This window comes from Rattus norvegicus, chromosome 14, assembly GCF_021556685.1.
Source record: "Rattus norvegicus strain SHRSP/BbbUtx chromosome 14, alternate assembly SHRSP_T2T, whole genome shotgun sequence".
NCBI classification, from domain to species: Eukaryota; Metazoa; Chordata; class Mammalia; order Rodentia; family Muridae; genus Rattus; species Rattus norvegicus.
The window spans coordinates 33,541,104-33,553,770 of NC_141547.1; the positions used below are offsets into that span (position 1 = coordinate 33,541,104).

General features: G+C 39.9%; 1 protein-coding gene across 1 annotated transcript in view; it reads left to right on the plus strand.

Annotated features, from left to right (window-relative positions):
• Nucleotides 1–6,900, plus strand: part of Chic2 (cysteine-rich hydrophobic domain 2) — a 34,397-nt gene extending 27,497 nt beyond the window's left edge. The window contains exons 4-6 of the mRNA NM_001105736.2: nt 1,742–1,798; nt 1,961–2,020; nt 6,435–6,900. Coding sequence (NP_001099206.1) covers nt 1,742–1,798; nt 1,961–2,020; nt 6,435–6,485 — 168 coding nt within the window. The 3' untranslated portion in view covers nt 6,486–6,900. The remainder of the gene's footprint in view (nt 1–1,741; nt 1,799–1,960; nt 2,021–6,434) is intronic.
• The last annotated feature ends 5,767 nt before the right edge of the window (nt 6,901–12,667 follow it).

Below are 12,667 nucleotides of genomic sequence, written 5' to 3' on the forward strand. Positions count from 1 at the left end.
GCTCTGTCAATGTGAGCTTGTCAAGGCTACAACTTCATAGACCTGAGAGGCGGTTTGAGAGGTCAGCCCTTTTCAGGTCCGCTGTGATGCAAATGAACTTTAATGCTTAAACAACTATTGGAATTTTTATGTCTGCTCCTTGTTCTTCTTTCCTCACAAAGTCATTGACGAGACATTCAGTGCTTTTTAAATTGGAAGTTGCATTGTGCTAAAGACCTAGTACAGATTTACGGAGGGCTGAAAGCAGTTAGATCATGTTCTTTTCATGGTGCGATTAGAATCAAATCGATTTCCCTGCAGCCTTCAGCATTCAGATGGCAATTTTAACAAAGCTTGGGGGCTAGACAAGGGACAAAAGGACTGAACTGAATGTTAATTACACTCTGCAGCCTTATTTTCTTTTGATTTGGGGCTGACTGGCAACTAAATTAACAAAAAGTGTGACCATAACTGCTGCCCTATTTTCATTTAAAAGGAGAGCTGCCTCTAAAAGGCTATCTTACAAAGAAACAAGTGAGGGCTGCTGATCATTGCTAACAAGGGCACTTTTTCTTCAAAATTCTTGCCAAAAAAGACTGCTCAAAAACTGTAATAAATTAGTCATTGACATATTATTGTCAGAAAGTAGCTGATTTTCCTATTTTCGTGACATAAGATTGGAATGTATAAGCACTCGTGGTGATTTGTTGGTAGCTCCGAGTTATAATTGGCGTCTGTGTGACTTCAGTGCCTGTAGTTGCTGAGCGTGCTGAAGCGTACGTCATGCTGGACTGGACTCAGTAGAGACTTCAAGTAAATCCTAATGTTTTTATCTCACCGTCTTCAGAACCAGCTTGTCCCTCCGGGTTTTCGCCTCACTCCTTGGTTGGCGTGCAGATTTTATGTGGTTATCAGTACTTACCGACTTACCTATTTATAACACACACATACAACGTACTGTTATTTACTTACTTACATTTAAAATCAGTGGACCTCGCTTCCTTCAAGCCAGGGCTGCATCCTGTTGATCACGTGGTGGTGCTGTCCCTTCCACACCTGCAGTGTTAGTCACCTGGCTCCACACATTAGCTCCTTATTCACACTCAAGCAAGAAGCATCATGTGCGTGCCCTGAGGCTGCACTGCAGCACCTAGGGAGATCAGTGGCTCGGCTGAGTCCTGAAAGGACTGCTGCATTAAGAATGGGATCTTACTCTCAGATACGACTTTTATGTTGCTTAAATAAAAATTGGGCTCTGTTTGAAAACTGCACTAACCAGCATAGTGGTTTTCTCATATGGTCCTAAAATTAGTTTGGTTTGGTAGCTTTATTAACCTTCATTATTAGTTTTTTAGACTTACCCTAAAGGCCATTTGTTTTGTTAGTTAATATTTAAATTATTATTGTTTTAAAATAGAGATTAAGGAATGTTCATTACTATTTAAATACTGTAAAGTGTTTTCTAAAGAAGTGAGGGGTTAAGTTTAAATTTGACAAATGACATTTGCTTTTAAGACTAATAGTTTTAAGTCAGAAGTGCAAATAAAAACTTTTAAAATATTTGATATATATTTCCAAGAAAATTCATGTTTATTTACAAACTAGTGTTTCTGATGAGGTTGCTGCTTAGTGCTAGACCATGGCGTGCAGACCACGCTTGCCTGTCGTGGGTTTTTACTTCTTCCCCTTTCACACAAAAAGCAGCTGCAAAACAGCTTTTCTAAAACCAGTCACGAGTGAACTCTCCTCATTTGTCTTCCAGACACGAAGATCGATTGAGAAGTTATTAGAATGGGAAAACAATAGGTTATACCACAAGGTGAGTCCTGCGGGGAGCAGCTTGGTACTGTTGGGTCTGAATCGCACAGTCTGGAAACAGATGCTTTTGTTGGACTGAAAATATGAGAGGTGGACGAATGGGTGAGCCTTGTGCCCAGGAAAATGGAGCTCATTTCTCTTCTTTTGCCATCCTCATGTCTAGCTGTGCTTGCACTGGAGACTGAGCAAAAGGAAATGTGAAACGAACAACATGATGGAATATGTAAGTTAAAGGGCTGTTTTGTGAGTTTCTCTATTAAATGATCATTTATTTTGTTTCTGATCTTATTCTTTCCATGATTATTAATCAGCAAAGGTGTCAGGAGCTTAATCTCCCTGGTGCAAGGATTTTCTACGGTTCACAGATGCCTGGGTTTCATGTGCAGGACTGATTTATAAAGTTATGAATGACTTGAAAACAAGGCTTCACTGTGTTCTGAAAAATAATAAATTAATTGCCAAGATAAAATGGCCTGAACATGTGTTGATGGAGTGTGAAATTTTAGATGCTGTATAAAGAATAACCACAACCTTGGTTACGCAGCACGTCAGATATGGCGTTTTGTATAATGCTAATGAGTTTCCAAGTATGGAGGAGAACCTTTCAGCCAAGCCGCTGGAGCCTGAGACGCCTTTATAGAGTGAGTGGCTGTCTGTTCCTCAGGGCTGCAGTGAGCTTTGCAAAATGCTACTAGAACATTGCTTTGTACAGTTACCTTAAATGTAAACAGATGTTGACCAACCTGTCTTGTCCTTTAAAAGGTGGCTCACTTTGCCTACACGTACATAGTATACACACAGTTATTTTAGACATTTATTGATGCCCTGACTTAATTTGAATAATTGTTCTTTTTGGGAACAGAATGCTTTAAGAAATTATGAATTTACTAATTCTCCCTTGAGCTTGAGTGTTTTACTTTAAAACATGAAGAGGTTATTAGATTAAAGAAAGATGATTGAAGAAAGGAGTTAATTGTTGAAACTAAAACCAGTCTTTGTGAAAGACCCACTGTTATATTTTTGAGGAATTTTCTCTGTTCTTTGAAAATAACTCTCACTGTGTGCGCTCTGTGTGTGTGTGTGTGTGTGTGTGTGTGAGCGCGCATGTGTGTGTGTGTGTGAGTGTGTGTATGTGTGTATGTGAGTGTATGTATGTGTGTGTGTGAGTGTGTGTGTGTGTGTGTGTGTGTGTGTGTGTGTGTTAAAAGTGTTCACGTCGTTGGAAATGACCCTGAAACCATTTCTTGGCTCTTTCATTACCAAATAGCCAAATCTTTCTCTTCTAAAACATGAAGAGAGATTTTATGCATTCTCTCTGCAACCTCCAAACTATTTGTTTACAAACTAAGGAATTCAGGGTTCACCGGAGAGAGACACATGCGGCTTCTTTATAACATAAAAAGGCACAACTGAGAGCCTCCTGTGCGACTGACCTGGCAGGTGCTGTCACTTCATCCCTGGTGGGAAGACGCCCGCTACCTATGGAGGGACAGGGCAGCAGTAGCTGTTTGGGACATTTCCAGGGTTTCATGAAATAATAATTTGTTATTATGTATTTATAAACCAAAACACCAAGCTTAAACAGGAAGCTTTAATTACCTTTTGATGTTTCTAAATTTACTTTGGAAAGGAGAAAAAAAAGCTAGTCCCATATTGGATATAGTCCAATGGTAGAGCATGTGTCTACACACAAGGGGTTGGATCTCTTGTATTGGTATAAGAAAAATCTAAATTCTGTGACTTCTAAGTGGAGCTGTATGAAAAATGTTCGTTCATACATTATATGCACTGAACTTTTTTTTAATCTTTATGAAATTCTTTCATTACAATTAAATTAGTAGCTCTTTAAAACATTCTGAACTGTATACTTCCTGAAAAATTTTAATTTACCTTGAATTTTTATATAATTAAGTGCTTTTAAATGAATTGTATTTCACATAATCATAGAAGGTATACAAAAAGTAATTTTTTTCTTTCTTTGTCTTTTTTTTTTTTCTTCTGAGACAGTGTCTGTGGAGCCCTGGCTGCCTGGGAACTTGCTCTGTAGACCAGGCTAGCCTTGAATTCACAGAGAGATTCTCCTGCCTCTGCCTCCCAAATACTGGAACTAAAGGCATGCACCGTCATTCTCGGCTTAAAATTAATTTTAAAGTGATTTTTAAAAAAGATATTAGGATGTGAATATTTGTGGTACTTGAACATAGGAATAAGCAAAGCTTGGAAAGCTCTGAAGCCTGTGAGCATTGTAGTCACAGTCTAGTAAGGAGAGCATGCCTCCTTCCCAATTACTTTGAACTTCTCTACCATGCATGCACTTTTGCCTATAGCTTATACAACTTTTTGTTAAAGTGCTTCCCCTTGGTTATGTTTTGACTGTTAGAAGTAATCTACAAAAGTACCAATGAAAAACTATTATTTTTGTTGTTGTTACTTGGGTATGAAGTACTTGTGGGGTTTGTGAACCAAACCATTTTCAGGAGACTGTTCTTTAAAACTAAGGCAGACTCAGACAGGCTCAATTGGGCTGGAGAGTTGGTTCCCCAGTTTAGAGTCCTTGTTACCTTTACAGAGAACTCAGGTTCAATTCTCTTAGAGAGAGAGAGAGAGAGAGAGAGAGAGAGAGAGAGAGAGAGAGAGAGAGAGAGAGAGAGTGTGTGTGTGTGTGTGTGTTCTCGCAGACAAAACACAAATACACATAATATAATGAAAAATAGCCACTGTTTTACATTTTTTAAGTTTATACTGTAAAATAATATGCTCACCCTTGGAGCCTGGAATTTAAGAACACTACAGTAGAAGATGTGTTTGATACCAAAGTATGAATTCATTGTGAGCCTGCAAGCATTTAAGTAGTAAATACTAACTTTCAGAGCTTCAAAGAACCTTTTCATCCGGTCCAATCTATTATAGGTGAACACCATGAGATACAGGGAAGAGGAGCACAAAGACGCAGGGTTAAGGAAAAAGTACTTTCTGAAGAGATATACTTTTATTTTATATGTAGGAGTGTTTGGGCTGCATGTATGTTTGTGTACCAGATTCATGCCTGGTGCCATTGAAGGCCAAAAGAGGGCATCGGATTCACTAGGACTGGAGTTGGGAGTTGTGAGCTCCCATGTGGGTGCTGGGAACCTAACGCAGGTCCTCTGTAGGAGCAGCCAATGCTCTTATCTACTAAGCTCTCTTTCCAGCCCTGAGGAAAAATGTTAATAATTGGACAATTTCAAACGTGTATGATGTGTTTGTCACCCTTCTCTCTCAGTTTCCTTGTCTTCTTCCACTCCCAACTCCTCTGTAACCTTTCTTCCCAGCACTGCTTCCTCCCGTTTGTGTGTACTTACCGTTTCTTTGTTTTTAAAAATAACCTGTTGGGTTTAGTCAGGCTGCTGGCCTGTGCTTTGGTACAGATCATTTACTGGGTATTGGGCAACTTAGCAGAGACTCCGAGATGCTTCCTCTCCCAGCAGCTTTGCAGGAACTCCTCAGTAAGGGGTGGGTGAGGCTATGTGAGCCCTGTTCCACGTGTGCCCTGGAATCTGGACCTGTCAAAGCGAGTGCAGGTCACCACAGCTGCTGTGAGTTCAGGAGTACAGCAGCATGGTGTCCAGAGGACGGGGCTCTTCCTTACACTGGAGATGCTCTGCTTAGGGCCGAGCACTCAGCAGGCCTCAGCCTCAGTGAGAACTATTGTACTAGGCTAAGGGTGTCTTCCCAGTACACAGTAGATCAGGGAAGTGGCTTGGCTGACACCTAAGGCTTCCTGTAGGGTAACTAGAGAAAGAAAAGTATTTTTAACCAAGAATGGAAGTGTTCTTTTCTGAGACAAACCAGCAAGCCAATAGAAAATGCAAGTTCCCGGCCCAAAAGGTTAACTAAGCGTACAATCAGATTCCCTTGTCAAAACAAGTCTGTGAGAAAAATGAGTTCCCAACCTTAGAAATTATTCAAATTATTCACATCAAATACAATAAAATGTTTTCCCTTTTTGTCAAAGATTTTTTTTTTCTTTGGTTGGGGTACTGGTGGTGAGACTAAACTGGAACTGGTTGTGCTGATCAGACTACCCTCAAACTCAAAGAAATGCCTGCCTCTGCCCCAAAAATCATTTCATTGATGAGGTTCTGGGTTATCAGATAAATGTCTGTTTTAATAACGATAAAATCTGGGTGGACATGCTGGCACATATGTTTAATCCTAGCACTGGGGAAGAAAACAATGTGGCCTACATAGGGGCTGTAGGCCAGTCAGGATCACATAGTAACCTGTCATTAAAAAAGATAAAATTAAAGTTGAAATATGCATGGATTCCAAAAGAACACTTTGTGTTTTGTCAGCTTGTATCAGCTGTGTCTGAGCTTCCCTCTGACCTTTCTATTGTATATAATGTATCTGCACTCCTCCATACCTTCCTGTGCCCTCCTGCTCACACCGTGCCTCCTGCCCTTCTCGCTCTTCCCAGGTCTTCCCAGAAGCTCCTTCTAGCCTTAGGTCTTTTTTCCCCCCTAAAATATGTGTGTGTGTGTGTGTGTGTGTGTGTGTGTGTGTGTGTGTGTGTGTGTGTGTCTGTGTCTGTGTGTCTGTGTGTGTGTGTGTGTGTATTAAGTTGTTTAAAACATCTTTTTCTTCTCCTTTTACAGGTCATCCTCATAGAATTTTTACCAAAGACACCGATTTTTCGACCAGATTAGCATTTGCTTTATTTATAGAGACTTTCCAAGTGTGTTGTCTTTCCAATGGTGCCTTGCTTGGTGCTCTCCTGCTGGTGAAATGATGCTGGTTCTACAGAATCGGGTGGTGTTTTTGTTTGTTCTGTTTTTTAAATAACCGCATGTTCTATGTGTGCATAGTTGTCAAACTTTGCAAGTTATTTCATACAGATGTTTAATACTTAAGTTATTGTGCTCTTTTCTGTTATATATTCTGATTTTCAAGGATTACTTTTTGTATTCTCAAAAAAAAATACATTTGAACTTAGCATAAAAATGGCCAGCCTTTGTTATTTTGTCAACAAGTTTCACATACATAGTTCTTTGTCAATTCCTTAATATAGAAAAACATATTATTATCTGTTATAACATGCTCCTGTGCTGTTTTTTTTTTTTTCTTCCCTTTAGAATTTGCCACAATAGTTATTTGAAAACTAAGTTTTCTCACATACATAGTCTTTGGGCCCTGAGCTGACCTTTCCCAGGAACCCCGCAGTTCCTGATGTGATGTCTCAGTAGATACAACTTAGCCTTATGAAGAACTGGCTGCCCTTTTGAAAATACCTGTCTTCAAAAGTGGTTAATTTCTCTAGACTAAGACACAATGGTGTGCACGGACCTACAGTCCGCTAGAGTTCAGGCTCAGTGTAGAGTGGCATCAGTTTCCCGAGTACCAGTGGGCAGGGCAGTGAGGAAGCTGTGCTCCAGTTACTGTCTGTTGTTCTGCAGATCTTACCTACAGGAGTAGAGAATTGTCCTTTTTAAAATTCGAAGTTAAACATGTTTCCCAATCTAACATAATTGTAGAACAGATATGTTTCTGAATACTTTGGAAAGGAAACAAAGTTCTAGAATTAAAAATCATCTGATATTTGAGACCCCACTGGTATATGGGTATAGAGCAGATCGTTACTAAGAAACGGAGGGCACTTTAGCACTATTTCCAGTCTCCCATTCACTTTCAATCTAGTTATGTGCTGTTTGGATTGATCAGGTTAGTGTGTTGATTTACATGTGCACATACATGCATTTTTCCTGTCTGGTTGTACATAGCTCCACACTGTATGTTTCTGAGTGGCCTATGTGTAGACTTTGGTTTTATAAGCCTAAAATTACACACATTTTAATGTGTGTCAAGAACTCGTTCCATACAGTTGTGGTATAGAGCAATAATGTGAATAACATTTGAAATTATATAAACTATGCTTAATAATTTGTAAAAAGAATTGGTACTCTCCTTGTATTAAACCTTTTAAATACCAATTTTGTTAATTTATATACCTATGTTTTTTAAAAGTGTTGCTTTGTACTTCTCTGAAGTACTGTGTTACACACACGCACATTTAATACCTAAATGCCAGTATCTCATATCCTATATGGGACATTCGAAATTGTCTTAAAAACTTTGACGCAATGCAGTCTCCTGTCTGTGCCCACCCCCAGTCTTTCGCACACCACAGGAACTAACAGCTTGAGTCCATAGAACACTTTTCTGTGACGCACTCGGTGTACAAAGGGTTTTTTTGTTTTTTTTTTGTTTTTTTTTTTTGGTTTTTTGTTTTTTTTGGTTCTTTTTTTTCCGGAGCTGGGGACCGAACCCAGGGCCTTGCGCTTCCTAGGCAAGCGCTCTACCACTGAGCTACATCCCCAGCCCCGTACAAAGGGTTTTAATGGTTTTACACCTTCATTTAACATTTGTCTAGCCAGGGTGGGTGTGTCCTGCCACCATTAGTGCAGTTCAGAGTAGTGCCGGTCCAAAATGCAGTGTTGTCTGTGTTGGAGTGTGAACTGATTGTATATTCACACCGTACTGAATTAGCCTCAGGCGTCAGAACGGGCGGAAATCAACGATGACCATGTAGACCATGCCAGGGCTCTGTAGATAGCTGTCAGTCTGCAGAATGCCACAGCTATGCGCTTGAGAGGAAACTGGCCTAGCCAAGAGGTCACTTTCCCCTTATTTTTGGTCAATTATAGTTTCAAAATTATATTGTCAGAATATTTTCACAATTAATATTAAGTATAAGACTTTAAAAACTTTTCTAACTATAATTAAAAATGTGTTCAGTGCTGAAACAATTCTTTAGAAATGCGCATTCCCATACTGCAAACACACACAGAGGAGCTAGGGTGCATTATATATGCATCACCGTGTGCCAGCCAGCCATGCCTCCAGGACTTAGAGCTTCAGTTAATAGCTTACAGTACCTCATCTTAAATCAAGAATCCAAGTGCCCATGTACTGGAAATCACGTCTGAGGCACACTTGTTACAGTGACCTTGTTACATGTCCAAGGAAATATTTAAGATGTTCCTTAGCTCCTCCTGTTTCTGATTTTAGGTTTGTTAAGTCATGAACCACATGTAGTTTTTAGACTGGCCAAAAATCATGGATTACTGTCCAGAAATTCCAATGTTTATTTATAAGCTAATAAATTACCTATGGTCTTTTATTGTATATCACTGGCTTTTTACAGGTAGTCACTATTACTCTATATAAACTCTTTTCTTAGACAATGTATTTCCCAAACAACTGTGGATATTTGGGTTAAAATGGCTGTTCCAGAGTCCAGTAGCAGTGGTAAAACTGATGTGACATTCTTAGCTTTGAGGTGACTGTTGCTCTTTCCTCATGAAGGGCTCACTGTATGTATCCAAATTACCAGCAGATACTGTACCACACTCTTTAATGACTAGATTCCAGTCATGTAGAATATAGACCATGTAATTTTATCTTAAAATCCACAAAATAAATTTAACAAAACCTTGAATGATAGTAAACAATGATTTTCATTAATTATTAGGATAGTTTTCTAAGTGAACAATTTTCAGTCAGTTGGAACCACATCCTTGTGGTTGTTTGTGTGGTAGTTATGGATGTATCTGATTGTTTCCTTGTAGATGCAGGCTAGCCATACAGGCTTTGGAGGACTCCTGCTGCAGTCACATGTAAGGTGGTGACTTATGCAGTTCTGACTTAGATATGCAGTTGGACCTGTGTCTGCGGAGTTCAGTTACACTGGGTTTGTATGTGGCTCTGTCCATAGTCAGACTTCTGACTTTCCCATGGTATTCGGCTTCACAGTTGGCGCTGTGAAGTTTAGCTGCATGCCTGATACTTTACTGTACACATTTGCTTTCACTTGCTATTGGCACTACACCAGCATCTAGTCACAGCCCTTCTGTCTTCACAAAACTTGAGCTGGGTGTGTTCTGAGGCCTGGTTGGTGATTTCGCAGCACTGTTACTGAACCATATTCTCAAGCACTGCTGTCCTCTTGGTGAGCTAGAATTTTCACCTCGACCTGGGAGTAGTTAAGAATAGCCTTTTATCTTCATTCTTGAAAACATTGAAAATGTCAGTTCTTTTTTACTCTTGTTCTGCTCTGTTCTTAGAGTCTTACTGTGCAACCTGAGCTAGCCTTCTCCTCTTAGTCCCCTTTTCTACCCTACCAGGTACCGAGCTCACAGGCTTTGCTAGGCTAAGATTTCCATTATTTTGATAGCCCTGAAAACAAGATTTCAAGATGCTGGTCATGTTTTTTGTGTTCTGTCTTGTTTTGAAATGGGTTCTGAAGTTCAGGGTGGCCTGAAACCTTTTATGGAACTAAGGATCACAGGCATCAGCCATGACGCCAACAAAGATGCCCGTCTTGATTTCAGGATGTTTCTGATGTTCTACAAGGTCATGAAATTAGTTGGCCTCCTTATTTTTACTTTCTTTGCCAGAACAGGATGGTGCTATGACTACCTCATGATGTAATCTTTCTTCGGCTGTTGCTTTTTTTTTTCCTTAAGTTTTATGTGTGAGTGCTTACTTAGACGTTCAGTGGTAATGATTTGGATGTACTTAACAATGTCAGCATACTATTGTTAAATTGTGTGTTTAAAAAGAGGTTGGGTACTCCCCATATGAACTTACAAGGTTTTGTGTGTTTACAGATTGGGAAAGTATTGGCTATAATATTGAAAGGAAATGTAGGTACATCTGAGATACACAGACCTATGTTCTCCCTTTGCACTCCCTCCTAGAAACAATGTTCTTAATTTGAAAGTTATCTGTTCTTTTTTTGTTTTTGAAAATAATATGTCTTCTTAGCTTTGTGTTTCAAATATTTTAATGAACTGAACACCCAAGTATTTTGGTGTTGGTGAATTAGCTGTCTTTTGCTCTGTTACTGCTGTGTCAAGAAACTGTATCACCAACCTCCAACAGAAGATTCCCTCCCTTGGGACCTGGTGCAGGTCTGGGAGACCAGCGCTCTGCAGGCTTGGCTAGTTGGTGTATTTGAAACTAGACAGTCACCAACAGCAGTAAGAGAGAATAGAGTGCTACTTCCTCCTGGTTCTTAGTTTAGTGAAACGTGTCTGGTTTTTTCTGTTGATGTAAACAGACTTAAAAGTCAGAAGGAAAAGCTGAGTATGGTGGTGATGCCTTTTAATGCTGTAGCTCAGTAGGCAGAAGCAGGAAGTTCTCTGTGATTTAGAGGTTAGCCTGGTCTACGTAATGAGCTCCGTCTAGGCCAGCCAAGGCTCCAAAGTGAGAACCTGCCTTAGGTTCTTATTAACCCCACAAAAAAATCTAAAATTCCCTCCATTTAAGTTGATTTAACTAGATAATAACATTGCTATGGATGGAGTCTTCATCAAAAGAACTTGCCTTCTCTCACATTATCAGAACCCCTTAAATTCTGTTTCTTTTCATTTGCTGAAGCTCTTAGTGTTATGGCTTCACAGAAGAGTTAACCATTGCCAGGCAAATGTCTAGAGTCCCGCATTGAGTCGTCTGACTTAGGCAGGAGGATAAGGCGTTCTACCACCCTGGTCCACATGGTGGGTTCCAACTCAAACACAAAACAACAACAAAAACTCTGGTGTTATGAACTTACTAGTAGTGGCAATAGGAATAAGCTAGGCAGAACCAGAAGACAAGATAGTAAAATCCTCTTCCCACCCAGAGAAGACACTGCACTGTTACCCTGGGCTGGCTTACCAGGGTGGCCAGGAGTGCACAGAGCCTTTTGCTTTCTTGTATACAGTCTCCTAAGAGGAATTATCTGAAACCACACTACTGCAGATGGAGCTTCCCTCCCCTTGATACCCTTTGAGAGGGTAGCAGGAGGCCACCTTGGAAACAGACTACTTCTTTTTATTGTGTATTTTTTTTTTTTTTTTGGTTCTTTTTTTTTCGGAGCTAGGGACCGAACCCAGGGCCTTGCGCTTCCTAGGCAAGCGCTCTACCACTGAGCTAAATCCCCAACCCCTATTGTGTATTTTTTAATGTGATAACTTACAGAAAAACTCGGCAGATTGTAGGAAAATCTTTCTAGATGTTTAAGTGGCATCAGGTAGTCTTCAGAACTCTGCTGAGCAGACCGTCCTGCTGAGTAAAGGGGCCCTTCTGCTTGAGCATTCAGGTAACCTATGCGTGGAAGGAAGGCTGGTAACATTTCTCAAAGTTGACAAAGGACAAAGGTGAATTTCAAAACCACATATATTTTACTGTCATCCCTAACAAAGCCGCTGAACAAACACAGTCTGTTTTTCTTTAGAAACTCTCCTTTTGGGTAGTTAAGACTTTGATCCATGATTAAGTAGACATGTAGAGGGTTATGCTGCTGGATTATAGTTATGGTGGCATGGTTTATCATCTCTTGTAGGTTATAGTAAAATGTATAAATATTTTAATAAAATTAAATGTCATAAACTATAAACTTTTCTGATAAAATTAACTCTTCAAATCAGGGGTGGAAACGCACACCTGTCATGCCCACATTTGAAAGGCTAAGCCATGAGGATTTCAAATTCAAAGGTAGCCCCGGCGTGGGCTACAAAATGAGTTCTGGACTAAATAACAAGACTGAATAACTAAATAACAAGAGTCACACTCAAACAGGGATCTAGTGTGAACTGGAGAATTACAAATGTATGCTGTGTGCATTTGCTTACTCTGACTGGTCATCTGAAGACTTTGTCTGGTTTTCTGAAGACAGACTCTGAAGTCTAAACTGGCCACAAACTCATGCTCTTCCTGCCTCAGCCTCCTAAGTTAGGGGTATGGACGTGTACTGCCACACCTGTGGGAAAGTGCTGTTTTTAGCAGAATCAATTGTAGCATGTGGTTTCAACAGGTAATACTGTGACCAAATTAAACTAAAGCATTT